Source organism: Apostichopus japonicus, chromosome 5 (assembly GCF_037975245.1).
Source record: "Apostichopus japonicus isolate 1M-3 chromosome 5, ASM3797524v1, whole genome shotgun sequence".
Lineage (NCBI taxonomy): Eukaryota > Metazoa > Echinodermata > Holothuroidea > Aspidochirotida > Stichopodidae > Apostichopus > Apostichopus japonicus.
Window position 1 is genome coordinate 11280109 of NC_092565.1, and position 20019 is coordinate 11300127.

The following is a 20019-nucleotide window of genomic DNA, read 5'->3' on the forward strand; positions in this document are numbered from 1 at the left end:
AAATGCACTTAGCAAGTTTTCTTTACTTGAAAAAACAATGATTTAATTCCTGATCCTCTCTCTATATATATACTTGGAGTAGCCTAAGCTATTTACAACTGCTATGAATGTGTGGTAAGCTGCTCAAGGAGTATTCTGTATATGTTGAAGTTTTGATTTCAAAATCCAACACTTTTCTCAAGATTTAAACAACTCTTGGGCTTTATACAAAGCAATCAAACAGGCAGTTCTTAGTCTTAAAATTCTTTTCCAACCGGCGGAAAATGTTGTACGCGCAACCTTTAAACGATGAATTATTTAAAAAATTCATTCTGATCAGTTTACTCATCATTCTTTGTATTAACATTGTTCTTCACATTGAAACAATTTTTTTACTCCCTATGATTGGTACCGTAAAATTATGGCAAACTTGGTGATTCCCAGCAAAATGTTGCATATAAACTGAAGAGAAACAATAAGATTTTTTTCTTTTAGTGGTTTTATACATATATACTAGACCATAGCAGAATCAACTACCTAAATTAGTGTCAAAGTAATTTACTAAATATTGGTCTCCCCCATACAAGATTACTAATTTATGCAGGGACCAAGAAAGGATTATCATCGTGAAACAATGCATACCAAGCCTGCCTCACACTAACTGTAAATCTAAGGTTTTAACTTTACTAACTACATGCATAGACTAGTCTCCCATATATATATACACTGTATACATTCATTGTACACCACACAAGTTTGTTTCCTTTCCTTGTAATTACCAAATTGTTGGTGTCCTTATGAGGTGGCAAACAATGATAATAATTTGCATTATTAAGCTTATTAAGCTTAAGAATATATATGCCTGCCAGCACTAACTCCACTACTAGCAGTACTCAATTGAATCCACACGCAGACAGAATTGGTTACATACAATTATTACATGCACATGTACATTACACACATCACAGGACATTTCTTGTGTCTGATACCAGTTACAGTTATACTAAAATTTTTGTCTTACTTGGAGACCAGACAAAAGAAAATTATGAAAAATCAAGAGGTACCGAGGTTTAGTATGCACTAGATTCTAATGTATGTAGGGTTCGACACATTCGAGAATGTAACCTTAAAATATGAACACAGATGCTCAGCTGTACAAACTTACAATCGCCATTTAGTTAGAACATGAATAATATTCATCAATTGTCGTTTAAATTCTAATCCAACACTTGGTTCAAAAATCTATAACAGAAATGATTCCTTAACTTATGAAATCTAAATCTATTTTTGTTGTCTACAGAACAGAATCGAGAAAGCACACGGTTTAGATCCGGTCGTACTTACGTTCAAGAATCGCTGCAGAATGTAGTCATCTGCCATTGTTTACCTGAAGACCAGTCACGACAACTGCATGACACTGAGCCGTGCAAAACATTTAACTACCAAAGATGTGCCACCGTACGTAGTACATACGTAAACACACACACAGACACCAGTAAACCTCAGAAAAGTGAGTATGAATGCATAAAGCTAGCAAGCTAGTCTCTGTGGTCTGTGACTGCATACGACTATCTCACTCTACCATACAAAACATATATTGATTATATTAAAAGAATAGGCTGTCAGCTGCTGTCTATTTGTCATAGAATCAGTCTAGGAAACACCCAACAAAGAATGGGGGGAAAAAATGCACTTTCACAACAAACAAAGTGTTTGATAAACATTGATAGTCCAATCAATTATGATCTCAGCTACATATTGAGATGACGGATCACAGGAGGGCGTGATTGGCCATGGCTTGAGGCAGAGACTTTACAAAATTGGTATTTAATGGAAAGAGAGAAAACCACCAAAACATTTCCATGAGATGAGAATCAAGAGCAATTTGTGGTGTGTAGTTCAAAGCTTATATCAAAATATGCATGAAATGGAAGTACTTGAGTATCTGTGGAACTGAAGGAGAGGATAGAGGAAGGGAATGGGGGGGTGGGGGATATATCAGTACACTGAAGAAAGGAATGCTCTCTGACTTAGGAATTAAAATTCATGATTGGGAAAAATCTGGAAAAAATCTAGAAACACTAATTTTCAAATCTTTAAACTTGAAAATATAGAGAAGGATTGAGGAAGTGTGACTTTGTATTACAGGGAAAATATGCCAATAAAATGACATTTGATTGATAACGTGCATACACGTGAGGAAAAAGAAAACACCAACACCAGGAGGTTTGTTGTGCTAACGTTTTTTGTGGAATTCTAACTTTTCTGATATGTTGCATAGACCTACTGTAGACCCTTGAGCATGGATGAAAGCAACCTTAAGTTAAGTTACAGTGTCTCGTAATACGAATACCCCCTTCCCCCCCCCCACCTTCCTGGCCCCATGCTCTCCACACCAAAAGGACATATACTTAATGGTGCTAAGAAGCTTCCAACATATTGTCACTAGCCAATCTATAAATTTAGACTCACTATGATCAACTTATATGAATCCAAGTGAGAGTGAAAATTCCTGGCAACATTCACAATAAAAGAACAGGAATAATGACAAAAACACCCACAATGACAACATTAACACAAGAATGACACAATCGTGGCACCAGCTTGCATGGTTGCGTCCCCCACACCCTCCCCCGAGCCCGACGAGTACCTACCTTATCTAATCTGCCACTGTAAGGCATTATTTTGGATGGAAGCATTGGTTCGTCAATACGATACTTGAACTTCCTGATACTGGGTTCGTGGTCCATTGTCGTGTCCCTCTCGTACATGGCTTCATTCAGCAAGCTACCCGTGCTCCCCATCACACGCCTCCTATAGAAGGCGTGTGGAGGCTGTGGTATCTCCCGTCCTCTGTGAGGCATCATGAGAGTCACCACGTCGTCATCTGGAAAATACTGCAAGAGAACGATGAAACGACACAAGTAATAATTAATGATCAGCATTTCTAGTTTAAATTCTTTACATAAAATATTTACTGTCACAGTCAACTACCTAGTACTGTATGCTACTATGCAGTACATGTCAAGGTCTTAGGTCTCTGCCTCCAGACTTATATTGATTGTGAGGAGCAACATGTACACAGTTACCATCTAATACCAGGGTTAGCTGTTCAGCAGGATGCTGAAGTACTTACCAAATACAAAAGATTCAAAACCCGTGACGAATATGGACAATGTTAAAATGTTGAACCATTGATAGAAATTAAATATCAGATGCTGCAACAACTCGTCAGGCCTACAGCTTAGAGGAATGAATCGATACACAGTAACGCAGCATAAAAGCTACAGGACCGACATCTGCAGAACGCTATATACCAGTAAATTATTCGGGCGGATAATTATTCTTCAGTTTCTGTAAAAAACATATGACCTTCATAAAGAGAAGAAGTACCACTTAGCAAAACAGATCTTTAGTGATAAAAAAAAAAAAAAATATTGAAAACCAAAAGAAAAAAAATCCAGTCACAAGTCAGGACACGGGCGCGACATGGTGAAGATTTCAGTTATAACAATACCAGTTATAACAATACCAAATCATATTGTGTATGGTATTGGTGACTACTGAAGTACCAAACTGATGGTCTGTCTGTGGTTTGTGACCTAAAACAGATAGGTCATCCCTAATCCATTTAATCCCTTTTACTCCTTTATGAAGGCGGTACTCCCTTAGATGCTTTGCAATATGTAGTGAAATGGGAAGACCGTAATGGATTACACTGGTGATTACTTAACTTAACAAACGAATATAAAGGAGGTACTTTTCCCTCATCAACTGAATAAATCTCCTTTTTTTTTTTTTCTTTTTTCTAATTCCTAGTCGTTTAATTTGTATAGCATGTTTAATCCATTAACAATTGGAAAAAGTGGGTATTGGGGTTAATATCAAGGTCTCCCAGATATCAATCTGGTGGAAAAGGTGAAAAAAGGTGAGTCTATGAAAGTGAAGCTTGAAAAAGTAACTTGGCAGGAAGAACAAACAGAGGACACAAAATGACAGCAAATTTGATTTGAAAGGTTAATAATGTTGGCTCCGAGACATCTTTCTTTTTACAAAAGGAATAAAATGAGAGAGTTATACATTTCCCCCCCCCCCCCCCCAGTATTTAAAGTGGAGGAGGAACTGGATAGCAGTGATGGACACATATGGGTAAACAGAGGACGCAAATGGATTGCCAATTTATTTAAGCTCTACAAGCAGTGAACCTTATATATTGTAAAAAAAATTATTTTAAAAATATCAAAATAAGTCCTGTATATTTATAATGCAACTACTGTACAGACTACAGTCATAGCTATATTTTAAAGTAGGTCCATTTATTCCATTCACCCATTGTGATATTAAATATGGAAATTGTGCCAAGGGATCTATTAAACATGAACTTAATAAGAAACATCTAATTCCTAAATATTAACCACATCACACATCTCACAGTCATCAATCTCCTTCTGTCAGTGTACAAGATCAGCGGCACAAAGATAACTGCCACAAGTATACTATATGTTGTTACATCAGTATCCACGAAAAACCGCTGTTGCAGTAGTTAGTACACTAAGTGTACAAAATAGAGGGAACAAAATAGCTTCTTAAAGTGATAAACACAATCGCCTTCACAGATTGGTACCTGTGTACTCTGTCAGTCAACATACTGGTATACATATTACAATGACAGAGGTGCATACTTACAGTACAGTGATGAATGTAAAAGTAAAATTTTCACAAGATCTGGACCGACAGGTCTTCTTAATGATCTCTCCTTCATAGCCACAATGGAGGCATAATTCCAAGACAATGTCAAGCCAGAAGACAGGACCCTCCTCTACCAAAACCACCAATGTTGACAATAACAAGCTTACACTTTACCTTGTGAAGAAACCTTAGATGCAAGTGTAGTCCTTAATGTGATAAAAGCTTCCTTACATGTGCATATATATACTGGAGGAAAGGAATGAAATCCTAGTAAACCCAAAATGGGAATCGGGAGTTAACCCCTGCTGCTGTGGAGTGTGGCTTCCATTAATACCAGTGGTATGCCCAACCTGTAGGTTAGCAACTCCAAATCCTTGAGGTTATGCTTGGGTCATTAACAAAGCTCTCGCTGTAAAGCTTATAACACTTTAGGGTTGCAAACCTCTGTGGCCTTCAAAATCATATGTAGAGATCTCTCTAGCATACCAATGAAAGGTACACAGAGGGGTAGAAAACCTTTTCACAAGAGCAGCGAAAAAAGGCGGGAAATCCTCCTCTGTCCCTATAGGCTGTCTGCATTTGTTTGGGTGTGAGGTTGCATAATATACAAGGTAAACTCAGACTGTAACAACCACTTGTCATCTTATGTGTTGAGAATATTTTGGATAAACTGCCCAAGATTACTCAAGGAATGATTTATCCAGTACTAGAAGCCCATCAAAAATTTGCTATGCAAATTGTTTCACAAGTGGGAAGATGTAATGCAGCAGTTTTCGTACATCTAGGAAACATCTAGTCCTTAATATCCTTATCAGACAAACTTCAGAGCTTTCAATAACTGCTAAACAAAATTTCAATACTTAATTTTTCCCTGTTATTGCATAACAAGTATTCTGGTGTCAATTTGCTGCATCATTCCAGATAACTGATTAAATGCACACATTGCCTTTTTACTTCAATAACCACCCACAAGATAATATTAAGTTTGTCCAAATGGAATACCAAAGGTTTAGGTTAGAAGCGTCTACACTACAACACCACATGGTGCAGATCTGGGACGCACACCATTTCGTGTATGAGCAATCCGACGTTTAGGACATATCATAACTGCATATTTATAGCCCAAGCAAATAATTTATACAGACTTCAAAACATAATTAGTATTGGTGTTAATATTACAATCAAGACAAGTGCTGACTGTTCTTCTTACATGCTGCCGATGCTGGGAAAAAGTTTGTTGAAAATACTGTACGGTAGAAATCTTTCTTGGTTTGAAAAGTACGATTGCATTACGAGAATCTATATAAGCTCAAGGTACAAATTTATTCCACTCCTTTGAATCCATCAGTCAAACACATAACACAATATTATCACTTTTACTAATTCAATTTGGAATCATTTTCCACATCTTGTTATCTGTACTGACCTTTGACCTTATGAATTCCCTTCCCTATATCTACAGTTGATACTGTCACATAAATGTTTTTCTCTCGGGGTGTCTAAAATCCACCATGAATACAACTTACTGTAAAAGCCGTTGCGATTGTTCGTCATGAAATATTATTAAGTATCATTGTTATTGTTATTATTACTGGAGGGAGCAGCTCTTTGGCTGGGTTTACATAATGGATCAGACCCCGCTGCCCTGCACACAGTGTTCAACATTAAATCAAGTTCACTTGATTTCGAACCTCTGCGCATTAGACCCTGTGCTCTGGTATCAGATACCAAGCTCGCGATTATCACCAAACAGGAAGTTGAGGTTTTATCCACTAGCAGAAAAATGGACTAAACCAGAAGCTGTGTGATGTGCAGTGACTACTACTATCTGACGATTGTGTAAAATTACAAGCATACCCCCCAAAAATAACGGGTCAACTGAGGGAGGGGAGTGGGGGGTGCAGCACAAGAATGTCACCAGTTGATATAGGCAAGGTAGACTGAGCTATGCATATGTATGAGAAACATGTAAGTGAGTGCAGTAAATCAAAGCACCAAGGAAAAGATGAACGCAGATCCAACATCAACCCTTAGCTGCATCTATTTTACAAATTTTTATAGACTACCACAGGGTTCAACAACGTGCTCAGGGTCTTAACTAGTAAACAAGAGTTTTGATGTCATCTTGTAAGGTTATGTATGCAATCAATGAAAAAGGAAATAGGAAATAAGTCCCTGGTTACAGTCAACTTTCAAATTTCTTGATAAGGATGAGTGGGCTTTTAGATCAATAATTGAAAGCTTATTTCTCTCAAAATCCTTTCAATATGGTAGTGGTTATGATGAGCTTGGTGAGAATTCCTGACAGTGAGTTTTGTTACATAGGTTCAGTTTTGTGTTTGTACTTACCAGAAGACAGTAACTGACTTTCTTTTTATGTTACTGGGCATACACGAATGTGTGGCTGATGTTTTATACAGTTATATAAATCATGTTTTGTTTTGTTTGCACAACCTATTTAATGCTGGCAGCTTTAAAAATGTAAAATAATTTAGCGGGATAGCCTAGCAGATAACTGCCATAAATTTATGAATTCAACCTTTACCCATCATGTGAGGATGGGTACCTCTACAGACTTCTTGCAGTTCATCCAAGCTTTTCCTTTTCCAGTTAAAACATGTGTGCAGGGTTTTCATACTTTTGAGGAGATAAAATACAAGTTATGAAGTTTATCCTATACTACTTTTTAAGTTATCATGTTTACAAACAGGTGTCACATCTATTCACATAACACACCCACACCATCACATAAATTTCTTTCCTTTTAATTATCTGATCTCTGAATATAAAGCTCAAAGGTAGGCCTCCTATAATATTTGTCCTTCATTCTGCATGACAAAAGGTTTTGGGCAACTAAAGGTCACACAGAAGGTCAAATACAGAAGATATTTATCAATAATTCAATCATAGAGAGATTTGAACTGTAAGGTAATACTCCTCAAATTTTCCATCTGTAACCTACTGTAAGGTATTTTGATTTTCCTCTGGGGATCTCGTTGGGACCTTGTATTCTGCTTGGGACAGTATTGACAATGTTGGTCCTTTTCACCGGCTACTATTCTGTCTGGTCTTCAACAACACCTGTAGATATTTCTCTGTTTCATTATTAAGATATGTCCACTGGAGTTCATTGAAGGAACGAAGCAAATCAACACCCAACCATCACCTAACAGTTTATTGCGTAAGGGGGTTCTCAATTTTCTATCAGGGTCAGGGAAAAGTACCGACAGCATTGAAGAAACTACAATGAGTGGAAGATGGTGGGCTATATTGGTTTATTTTTTTTTGCGGACTGGATAGAAGTCTCTCACAGGCCGCCTATTTAAAACCTCTGTAGAATATCACATCTTATGTAACAAAAGATTCTTTGCCCTTTCCCTCCAAAAATAAACCAGAAAGCCAGTTGGCTTTGTGATTCCTTGCCATACAATTTCCTCAAATTCCACATAAACTATGATCTGACTAATGTAGAGCAAGTGAGTTAAATTTGTCCAAGATTAAGTGAGAACCAGAAAAGATCAGAGATTTCCAGCTCTCATGTGTAACACTCACTTGTTGGCATCAACCATTTAATTCACTGGTAAGGATTTTACAGTATAGTATGTTTTTATTCTAAACTGTTTCAATATCCAGAAAGAACAGTCTTCCTTTGTGAAATACAGACACATAGTTAGATGTATAAATAAAAGGACATTTTCTTTTACCAATTTTGAGCTAGCAAATCAGCTCAACCACCAACCATCCATTGACTTATTGTTACTAATTATGAGAGAATTTGACATTATACACTGTGAAATATTTTCACAACCTACTGCCAAAGTCATCTAGTATAATCACAGAGAAAATGGCCATTTTTTAGATCATTTGAGATAACCTGTTGATCTCTTCAGCCAATTTTTGCACCACCTGAGCTAACCTGTTGATCCCTTGAAGCTCAGAGGGTGAAGAACGATAAGGGCCTGCTTGAATATGTTTCAAGCAAGACTATCCACTCTTTGAAGCCGATTTTATTTCCTGGATGATTTTCGAGTGTCATGGTCGAGTGTAGGACAGATAAGAGATGGAGGAAGTAAGCAAATTGTAAATTTGTTACTTTTAGAATCGAACGTAATCATCCATAACTCACTCATTAATTTACATTCAGTGAAAAACTTAAAGAGGATCAGCTCTCAGTTTCATCTCTTGAAATATTGATGTCAGCAACTATTGGTAGGTTTGGTTAATTTTTTAAGTTATCTTGATTTGGTACAAACAGCTGCCCTAACGTATCGAAAGCTGTTCGAAATGTGTCCATGAGCATCAACACACACCAACCTGACACTATGAAGTGAGTATGAACGTAAAGTTCAAGTGCGGTGAATTTAAGTGGCAAACTAATAAGCCTTGCCTAATCTGACCAATCCCGTCTCCCATTCTGAAACAGTTGTACACAGCAGTCAGTATCATAAAATGTATTTTAGTCACTTCAAAGTGACACTATGAAGTGAGTATGAACTTAAAGTTCAAGTGCGGTGAATTTAAGTGGCAAACTAAGAAGCCTTCCCTAATCTGACCAATCCAGCCTCCCATTCTGAAACAGTTGTACACAGCAATCAGTATCCTAAAATGTATTTAAGTCAATCACAATTGGCTGATATTCCTACCGCAAGAATCACCAGATTGACCAAAATCCTGAGGTTAGCATCTGGGATGGAATGTAAACAGACTTTTTCTCCGAATTGTAATCAAAGACTACCAGTGACTAATATATTACCTCTTCTTGAAGCCCAAAATGTGTTTATCATTAACTGTGGAACGAAAAAACTAAGTTAATGATGAGGTTTCGAGCCTCTCCTTGCCAACAGATTAATATTTTATCACCATGCCATTACATTCTGCATAATATGCTTTCTATCTATGTTAATTGATAATTTAGGGATCTTTATTATTCAGAATTCCAAATAAAGTGCTGCTTAGTTGCTGATATTGGTGAATGGGATAATAGCTTTACACAGTGTGTGCAGACTTCTGTAGCAACGATACTTCAACTGTTCCAAACTTTTAAGGACTTTTTCTGGTTGTCCCTCGACACCACACCCATCTTTTTCATTGTCTGAACAGTACGTCTGGTTGCCGGAAAAAATATATCAAAAATAACAATGACCAATACGTACACTGTAGGACAGACCCATATGTGGGTTTGGTGAATAGAGTATCAGCTTTGGGAGTGATACCAATTTATCATTTAAACCCACAGTACTTGAGAATACTACAGTTATAATGCAATCTGAATATATAGCAACAACAACAACCACATCCACAGCTGATTTTGACCATTCTTACAGAAACTTTGGTCGTCTTGGACAACTGGATAACCATTACATGTTTGGCATGATTTGTATGGAAATTGTGCAGAGAATCTGACATTCAAGGACATCTGCTCATTTTTCAACCATGTGTTTACTGAGATGGTGGTGGGCTTCAAACACTTGCCAAGGAAAAATACATGTAATACTCTGTAATTCAGGAGAAAAGCCTAGTGTACTACAGCAGTACAGCACTTAGCAACCAGCCAAATCCTAGAGTTTTACTCCACTGTATTTCCAACATGTATATATATATCCACCTTATCTTCAACCTCCATTCCAATTTTCTGGTCACACAAAAAAAGGAACAAGTGTGAACACGCTTGACCAGATGTGCAACATGTCAATTAAAAATAACACAATGTGATGGGGGCCCCCATATCTTAATTCACACCTTTACAATAAAGAACTGTGTACTACAGTAGCTGTTTACGAATAGATCTGTGCCGTAGGCTACGACTGCTATGCTCGTTTGTTCTAGATTTCAATATAATGTTGTTGTTCAAAGATTCATCCCACTGGTATTCCAAAACTTACTGGTTTGGATATTTACGAGTGACGAGCTTACCTGTCTCCTCACAACCTTAGCACCTCATTCTACCGTGCCTATAAAGTCCTGGTAAATAAATAACACTGTGCGCCCTCTATGACCGGACCCCCCTTCCGGTCCCTCCTCCTTTCTCATGAGACCATTCCTAAAGAGTGGCCTCACGGACACGGGAGTGGGGGTGGCAAGGTCTGGCCACCCCCAACGACCCCCGTCGAGTTAACTTCCCAAAGTGAACCCCTAACAAAAAATTCACTGACGCCTTCTTAGCAGGGGGGAGTGTAACCCTCCCCGGCGCAGCGGGAAGGGGGGACACTCTCCTGAACCCTGCAGGCGGAACTACCCCTTACACTAACAAGGAGCCTAAAGATTTACGGTCCGCCACTTGTTACCCTTAGATCAACTTAGGTGAGAACGTAAGTGGAAGACTATGTACGCAAAGGCATACGGAAACACATAAGTACACTCACCGATAGACATAGTCGATGGCTCTCTGGTGGATGGTGGTTCTGTCTATCTGGTGTGAGGCTCGGAGTCATGAGTCAAGTCGAGCGACCGCTCCTCCGTCCGGCTGTGTCCCACCACCCTCTCGGGGGAGGGAGGCGGGAATGGAGACAGGTAAGCTCGTCACTCGTAAATATCCAAACCAGTAAGTTTTGGAATATTTACTTCGCTCCTCGCTTACCTGTCTCCTCACAACCTTAGCACCGAGTGGCACTGCCCGATGGTGGGAGGCCCGAGGGGTGGGACCTGTTACCCACCGGACCTCGCATCACCGCGCTACCAAATGCCGCTTCGGCGTGTAAAGTGTCGGTCAAGTAGCAGGCGACGAACGTAGTTGGAGTTTTCCACGCTGCTGCTTTGAGTATGTCCTCTACCGGGATGCCGGCGAATAGGGCTGTAGAGGCCGCGACCCCTCTGACGTCGTGAGCCCTTGGTCGGGAGGTCCCCGATGTGAACGGGCGTATGATCTCTACTAGCCACCTGGATAGAGTGTCTTTGGAGGCCGCTGCGTAGGGTGGTCGTGGTATGATGAAGAGAGAAGTTGATTGTCTTAACTTCTCTGTCTTGTTCAGGTACCACTTCAGTGCCCTGACTGGACACCATCGTTTGTCCTCGGCTACTGATGACATGGTCTTAATTTCCGGGATGAAAATGTCTCCTGGCAAGAAGGTCAAGGTCTGGTTCTTTGCAATAAATGACGGGTCTGGAACCATCCTCACCCCGTGGCCCTCAAATCTGATGTGATTCTGCTTGGTGGATAGGGCGTGGAGGCAACTCCTCCTTCTTGCTGACGCAACTGCGACGAGGAAGAGTGTCTTTTTTGTGAGGGCAGCCAGGGAGGCGTTAGCCATTGGTTCGTATGGTGGTCCTGCCAGGGCATGTAACACTGCTGAGAGTCCCCAGGAGGGGGCCAGCCGTCTGATCTGTGGGCGAAGATTCGCCATGCCTTTGATGAGTTGTGCAATGTACGGGTTATTGCTCAGTGTGGAGCCATCTGGGAAGCCCTGGTGGATGGCAGCGATGGCCGACCTGTAATTCCTGATAGTGGAGACTTGTTTCCCTTCTCCGAAGAGTGAGAGGAGGAACTCGGCTATCTGTGTCACAGAGGCAGCAGGCAGCAGTATCTGTCTCGGTCGGCACCATTGGTCGAACTTCCGCAGACGGGAATCGTAAGTCGCTGCGGTCGTTCCCCTTCTAGCGTCGGCTGCCATCGCGGCAGCTGCTTCTGAAAAGCCTCTCTGTCGTAGGGAAGACCGGACAGCCTCCAGGCAACTAATTGTAACCCCTTGATGTCTGGGTGGGAGAGAGTTCCCTGTCTCTGGGACAGTAGGTGGGGCTTGTCCGGTAGACTCACTGGGACGTCCATGAGGAGTTGGGGGATCTCGGCGAACCAGGGTCTGCGAGGCCAGAACGGTGCTATTAGTGTGAACCTGCCCTTGGAGTTCCGAATTTTCCTGAGGACTTGTCCGATCATACATAGCGGCGGGAAGATGTACGCATCCATGTGGTCCCAGGAGAGGGACATTGCGTCCGTGTGGTAGGCCAGGGGGTGGAATCGTCTGGAACAGAAGGTCTGGAGTTTGTTGTTCTTGTGTGTTGCGAACAGGTCTATCGTGGGCCTGCCGAAGATCGAAAAGATTCTGTCGCAAGTCTCCTGTTCCAGAGACCATTCGTTGGGGTCTATATGCCCCCTGGATAGGGCGTCCGCCATCACGTTGAGCTTGCCTGCGATGTGCGAAGCCCTTAGGATCGTGCCGGAGTCCTCGGCCGCTGTTATCACCTCCCACGCGAGTCGGCACAGTCTCTCTGAGCGGGTGCCCCCCTGCCGATTGATGTAGGCCACCACTGTCGTGTTGTCGGTGAAGATTGTGGTTATCGTTCCCTGTACGTGGTCGTTGAAAGCTTCCAGGGCTCTTTTGACCGCCATCATCTCCAGGATGTTGAAGTGGAGAGATGTTTCTGTTTGGGACCACGTCCCCCATGCTGTGCGATTGCTCCAGTGAGCTCCCCATCCGGACAGTGACGCGTCCGTCGTTATCGATGTCATTGGTAGCTGTATCGCAAAGGGTACCCCTGAACTCCAGTTGTTTGGGTCGAGCCACCATCGAAAGTGTTGTGTGACCTCCTCTGACCTGTAGATGAGCGTTGTTTTGTCTGGGTCTGTAGGGTCTGCGGACCTCAGCAGGTGCAGTTGCAGAGGTCGCATGTGTAGCCTGCACAGTCTCACTATATCGACGAGGCTGGCCATGAGTCCCAGGGCCCGGAGCCATGTCCCCGTTGGTGACCCCCGGTGTGCCAAGATCTGTTGTGTGGTCGCCTTGACTGCCGCGACTCTTTCTTCTGAGGGTCGGGCTACCCCGGTGGTGAAGTCCAGTATGGCCCCGAGGAACTGGATCGTCTGGGAGGGTGATAGCCGTGATTTCTTCTGGTTCACGATCCAGCCCAGTTCTTGAAGGGTCTGGAGCGTTTTGTGGACGTTGTTGGTTGCTTCCGACAGACTGTTCCCTACTACCAACCAGTCGTCTAGATATACGTAGAGGGTGACCCCTCTTTTTCTGAGGTAGGCGACTACTGCTCCCGCGACTCTCGTGAAGGTTCTGGGAGCCGTGGCTAGGCCGAATGGGAGCGCCCGGAACTGGTAGTCTTGTTCTGCGTACCGGAACGCTAGGAATCGTCGGTGTTCTTTGTGTATCAAGATGTGCAGGTAGGCGTCCCGTAAGTCTACGGTCGCCGCCCACATGCCCTTTCTGAGTAGGGGTAATATTAAGTTTAAGGTCTCCATACGGAAGTGTTTTGGTCTGATGTGTTTTGTGTTCAGGGGTTTTAGGTTTAGAATGGGACGCCAGGTGCCGTCCCGTTTTTTGGTCAGAAAAAAGGAGGACCGGAAGAGTGGTCCCGTCTCTTCCGGAACTCTTGTAATTGCCTGCTTGGCCAGCAGGGCCAGAATTTCCCCTTCTAGGGCTAAGCGTTTGACGGGGTCCGTGGGTGTGAGTGTCTGCCTTCCTCCGCCCCCGAAAGGTGGGCTGGAGGAGAATTCTATTTTGTACCCGTGTTTGACTGTGTCCAACACCCACTTGTCCCCGCCAATAAATTCCCATTGCTGGGAGAAGTTTGTTAGTCTCCCCCCCACCGGCGGAATGGCCGCGGTGAGGTGGGCACCCCTAGGGCTGGGCGGCGAACGCTGGTCGATTGGAGGAGCGGTCACTGTCCCGTCTGGTCGACGTGGAGCCTCTGCCTCCTCTGGGGGCCCAGGGGCGGGTTGGACGGAAGGCTGCCCCCCGGCTTCGGCCTCTGAGAGCTCCTCTGCTCATAGATTTGGCGGGTGCTGCTCTCGTTCCCCTAGGTGCTCTGCTCTCCCTCGGGCGGAAGGGTCTGGTTCTCTGGGTAGGTGGGGGTCGGAATTCTGATTTGGCCAGAGTCTCCCTTCGGGCTACCTCTTCCTGGAGTTTCTTTTGGAAGCAGCCCGCAAAAAGGTCTTCCCCGAGGATTGGTAGTTCCAGCATTCTGTCCTTCGCCTCCGTCGAAGGCCAATGGATGGCGGAGACGATGTTTTGTCTACGGGCCTTAACGGACCTGGTAGCGACCCTTGCAAATTGATCGTACGCGAGTCTGACGAGGGGGCCCAGCAGCAGGAGGAGCTGGCCCGCTTCGTCCCTGGATACTTGGCCGCTGTCCTCAGGGAGCTGTTGGTGGTGTCGCATAAGGACTTCGGCTGATAGCATTAGTACCGATGCGAACTTCATGCCCGAACGGGCTGCCATGTCCACCTCTACCAAAAGCTCTTCTAGCTTCCTCTGGTCCGGGGTCTTGAACACGTGTGTGGATGAGGCCCCTTGTTCGGCTTTTAATCTCTCCTTGGCCTCCTGGGGAATGGTTGGGCATCTGAATAGATCCTTCCATGCCTCGTCAGGTACCCTGACCGCTCTATCTGCCCTGGCCGGGAAGGCCGTCCACTTGGTCTTGTTGGCAATGGCCTCAAATCTGTCATAACAGGTTGCGTCTACTGGTATGGTAGTTTTGGGCTTATATGACGCTTCGCCGGTCGCCGTCAATTTTGATACCCGGCCCGCCTTCTGCGGTTGCGTCTCGGGTTCCTCGAACCCCAGGTGTCGCCTGAATATGTCTGCCGCCCGTGTTATTAGCTCCTGTGGGAGGGCTCCTCCTGTCACGGGTGCTTCCTCCGGTTCGTAATTGTGACCAAAGCTGTCCTCCATAGGATCGTAGTCGAGAGGATCTGGATCTATGGGCTCCCCTTCGTCCTCCAAGCCGGAAAGATTCACCGACGCTCTGCAATCTAGAGCGTCCGGGTCCGGGGCCGGTTGCGGGGCCATGGTCGATACGGGGCTGGTAGGGCCCGGTGCCACGTCGGCTACCGTGGACGTCCTTTGCTCCAGCAGGGGCCGTAGCAGGCCGGTGAGTTTGGAAAGCCAAGCTGGTTCCTCTTCCTGACGCCGTCTCGGGGACCGGCGCCTCCTCTTGGATCTTCTGTATCCATCGTCGGAAGAGTCCGAGGACTCGTCGGAGATTGGAGAGTATCTCTTCCTCTCTCTACGTCTTGGGGATCTTGTATGCGACCCCGATCTCTCCCTTCTGGGTCGGCGGGAGGACTCTCTCTCCCTACTTTCTCGGGCCGGGATCTCCGTCGGAACCCGCCTCTCCGGCTCCCTGTCCGGCTCCCTGGAACGGGACCGGCTCCGTCTCCGCGTCCCCTCGGTTGCTCTCTCTTTAGGACCCGAGCCTCCCACGGCCGGGGGGCCGCGCTCTGTGGGTCTGTTTAGCTGCGGCCCGGACTGAGACGGAGTCTCCAGCCCGGCCGAGCTGTGCCTCTGCTTTGGAGGTCTTTTCCTGGCAGGAGCCTTGCCTTTGCTCCTGCCCTTCCCTCTGGCCGTAACTGATCCGGACGTAGCCGGGGCCGTTAGGGGAATTCTTTCTCTTTCTCTTTCCTCTCTCTCTACCTCTCCCTCCTCCTCTCTATCTCCCGTTATTCCTGGAACCTCCGGCGCCCCGATTGCGCTCGGGATCGAGTCCAGCCTTCCCTGGAGCTTGCTACGTAAGCCCTCAAGCCACAGGTCGATGTCCTGCCACTGAGCTGGTGTAAACTTAATACACACCAGGCAGGGGTCTCGTCGAGTGCAGGATCTGCATTTTGGACAAAGGTCGTGTTCGTCCCAGGCTCTGCCTGGGCGAAACATAGAGCAGTTGATGCACTTCAATGGATTGCGTGACATGCTGAATAACCGGATTAAGGAAGATTACTTCTTAGTGATAAATGAACAACAATAGAAGCTTAACGTAAGAGGGGAGAACTAGGGAGGGAATTAGGCTTAGGTGGAGCGTAGCGTAACCTAGCAACGGTAAACAAGGTAACGCTACGGGGTGGCCTAACATGAAAATGCAAGCTGAAACAAAAATGAGAGAGCGAGAAATACATACGAAAAGAGTGAATATAAGTGAGCAATATGAATCCCCAAAAGGGGGACGAGAGAAACTAATTGGGGGAAGAAGCTAGTAAACAAGCTAAGAAAACACAATAACAACAACACGCTTTAGCGTGGGGAGGAAAAGGGCGGGAACCTAGGCAGTTTCGCGGAACTGCTAACCCCGCCGCAAACCAACCCGAGGAGGAAACGCACTACGAAAACAGTCCCCAAAACCCTCCCTTTTTGATAAAAAGGATACTTATCGGTCAGGAAAGGACTGTCAAACTTCTAAAGATCCGAAGCTAAAAAACTTCCGGCGATCGTCGAAGAAAACCAAGACAATTTTCCAAGGAAACTATCCACAAGAAAAATATGCGTGTAGGCACTTGGAATGGTAGAATGAAAAAGGAGGAGGGACCGGAAGGGGGGTCCGGTCATAGAGGGCGCACAGTGTTATTTATTTACCAGGACTTTATAGGCACGGTAGAATGAGGTGCTAAGGTTGTGAGGAGACAGGTAAGCGAGGAGCGAAGTAAATATAGAGGAACCGGAACACCAAGGCTGTTTTCCCAATGTCCACTGTTGCTAATATACAATTGACAAGCTGTTACACAAGCTAAACTAGGGATTAGACTGCAGGACCTACATTATTAAATTGTAGATTATACAACCTAGTGACATACACTATTGCTACAAACAGAATGAATGATACTCAGAATAACATTTATTTTGCTGTTTTTCTAAAGTTCTTGCACTCATATGGTAACGCTGTGTTAGGACGTGTACAGAGTACAGATTTTATATAAGGACACAGGTGTACATTTCATGTGCGTAGTGATGTAAACTTACATTTGAAGGTCTTTCATAAACCTACCTGTACCCAAACATGCTGGAAATATTTGAAGTACTGTAATTATTTCTCATACTGTACATTCAAACTTCAACCACCATTTTATTGCTTAACTCGCAGCATTTTCTTTGACACAATGCATTGTCTATAAATATTTGACGGTTGTCAATATCCAAGAATAGTTTTGGGAGACAGCAGCTCCAGGAAAATACCTTTGATTTTTTCTCTTTTTTAGCAGATCGAAATTTGGGGCTAGTCCAAATGACCTCCCATTGCATGAGAAGGAGCATGCCATTAAAACAAAAGGGGGTCTTGACAATACACAAGAAAACATCATGTGAGAACACATTACTCATAACTCATAGATCTGTACTCATACTGGTACTCATTCTCAAGGATCTGTACTCAAACTGGTACTCATTCTCAAGGATCTATACTCATACTGGTACTCATTCTCATGGATCTGTACTCATACTGGTACTCATTCTCAAGGATCTATACTCATACTGGTACTCACTCTCATGCATCTGTACTCATACTGGTACTCATTCTCATGCATCTGAACTCATACTGGTACTCATTCTCATGCATCTGTACTCATACTGGTATGCACACTCATGATCTGTACTCATACTGGTACCATTACTCACTCTCAAGGATCAATACTCATACTGGTACTCATTCTCATGAATCTATACTCATACTGTTATTCATTCTCATGCATCTGTACTCATACTGGTACTCATTCTCAAGGATCTGTACTCATACTGGTACTCATTCTCAAGGATCTGTACTCATACTGGTACTCATTCTCATGGATCTGTACTCATACTGGTACTCATTCTCAAGGATCTATACTCATACTGGTACTCACTCTCATGCATCTGTACTCATACTGGTACTCATTCTCATGCATCTGAACTCATACTGGTACTCATTCTCATGCATCTGTACTCATACTGGTATGCACACTCATGATCTGTACTCATACTGGTACCACTACTCACTCTCAAGGATCAATACTCATACTGGTACTCATTCTCATGAATCTATACTCATACTGTTATTCATTCTCATGCATCTGTACTCATACTGGTACTCATTCTCAAGGATCTGTACTCATACTGGTACTCATTCTCAAGGATCTGTACATATACTGGTACTCCCTCTCATGGATCTGTACTCATACTGGTACTCACTCTCATGAATCTATACTCAAACTGGTACTCATTCTCATGCATCTGTTCTCATACTGGTAGTCATTCTCATGCATCTGTTCTCATACTGGTACCCTTTGTCAAGGATCTGTACTCATACTGGTACTCACTCTCATGAATCTGTACTCATTCTCATGGACCTGTGTGCATGTTATTCCTCACTACCCAACTCTACTCCACCCCGCCTAATCATAGAGGGGTTTAGGAATGACCATATAAAAATACTAAACTACTTTACATTGCAGGAAGGATAGGCTTGACCCTGGCTTAATTATCCTACCAAGTAGGCTCTTCTAAATCTGTTTGTGTGTACTGTTGTAATTCCCAACTATAAACACTTCCCACTCACTTTCATCCTCCTCCAGACACTTTGATAAGGTCCAGCTGTTGTAATCAGAGAGGAGGATAAACCAGCAAGCATTTGATTGAATGACCTTTTGATTGACAGGATCTGAATTGTATCTTTGATATGAACAATATCGCCTGTCAAAAATAGTCAAGGTACCATTAATCTTGTTTCTCTCAGCAACTCACAATGTCCTCCTGATCAAATTTCCAAACAGAGTTCTACTTGGCTTTTGTTGTCCAAACTGTCTCCCTTGCTACTTGCTGCTGCTATGTCACAGTTGAGACTAGACATGTGATGCCCTGTGTATTAAGATTTGTCTGTAGTTTAAACAGTAAGACAACATTCTAGGGCCCTTTATTTATTATGAACATGAGCAAAGGCATAGAGAGTATTTACTGTCAGCTATAAGGAACATCACCATGTAAGAACTGGGGATAATAATTTATTCTGGTTTGCATATCAAAAGTGTGAAGCAAAATGCTCTAAAATTGCCATACAAGTGAAAAATTATATAGCAGTTACACATAAATCGGAGCATTTTATTAGAGACAGAGTCCAGTCTTCAAGACTAAGGACAGAAACCATTTCAATACTAATTTTTTCCCCCCTGCTAAGGAGACAAATGACATTTAACTTTTAAAAGGAACTTGACTTCATTTTGATCAATCCTGCCATATAATGTTCATGCATACAGATGGATACACATTCATTCCGTGAAACATGCTCTCGGATAAACAGTCTATCCAATGATCTTGAAAATAGCAATCCTAGACAAGAGGTAACGCATTACACCCAGCTGAAATGTTTGTTTACTTCGGACAGATACTGTTATTAGATGCACCCCTCGATCTAAAAGTCTAACAGATCTGGTCTCTCACAACTCTCTCTTGGTTGCAACCATTTAAATTCTCCCAACAAGCAAGTTAAGTTATCACTGTACTTATTAATTTACACAAACAGGGAAACTTTGTGTCCAGACAACCTGTCGTAACAGACCTCGTTATCATTAGCAATACTTTTGAACAGTCTGGCTGACCATCATCATCATCCAACAGTGTGACTCTGCTAGACGAAAGTTAAAATTTAGCTACCCCTTCGTTTTCTTTAATCTTTTCATTA

The 20019-nt window shown here is 43.3% G+C and overlaps 2 protein-coding genes across 4 annotated transcripts in view; both read right to left on the reverse strand.

Moving 5' to 3' along the window:
- The window catches only part of LOC139967651 (uncharacterized), a 55338-nt gene that overhangs the window by 22878 nt on the left and 12441 nt on the right, over positions 1 to 20019 (reverse strand). Inside the window, exons 1-2 of one of the 3 annotated variants that reach the window (XM_071971630.1) lie at positions 3116 to 3243; positions 2634 to 2876 (exon numbers count right to left, since the gene is read on the reverse strand). In XM_071971630.1, the coding sequence (XP_071827731.1) occupies positions 2634 to 2846 (213 nt within the window). In that variant the 5' untranslated portion in view covers positions 2847 to 2876; positions 3116 to 3243. Of the gene's footprint in view, positions 1 to 1323; positions 1480 to 2633; positions 2877 to 3115; positions 3244 to 20019 lie in introns of those variants that run through there. The other 2 variants (XM_071971629.1, XM_071971631.1) reach the window with 2 other exon arrangements.
- LOC139967652 (uncharacterized) lies at positions 14226 to 17026 on the reverse strand. Its single transcript, XM_071971632.1, has 2 exons — positions 16744 to 17026; positions 14226 to 16293 (listed from the first exon to the last, which is right to left on the reverse strand). Exon 2 carries the CDS (start codon positions 16290 to 16292, stop codon positions 14226 to 14228), a length of 2067 nt encoding a protein of 688 aa, XP_071827733.1. The 5' UTR covers position 16293; positions 16744 to 17026.

Excerpts from the sequence above, each read along its gene's own strand:
- LOC139967652 (XM_071971632.1), bottom strand. The coding sequence starts at position 16,292 with ATGTCACGCAATCCATTGAAGTGCATCAACTGCTCTATGTTTCGCCCA.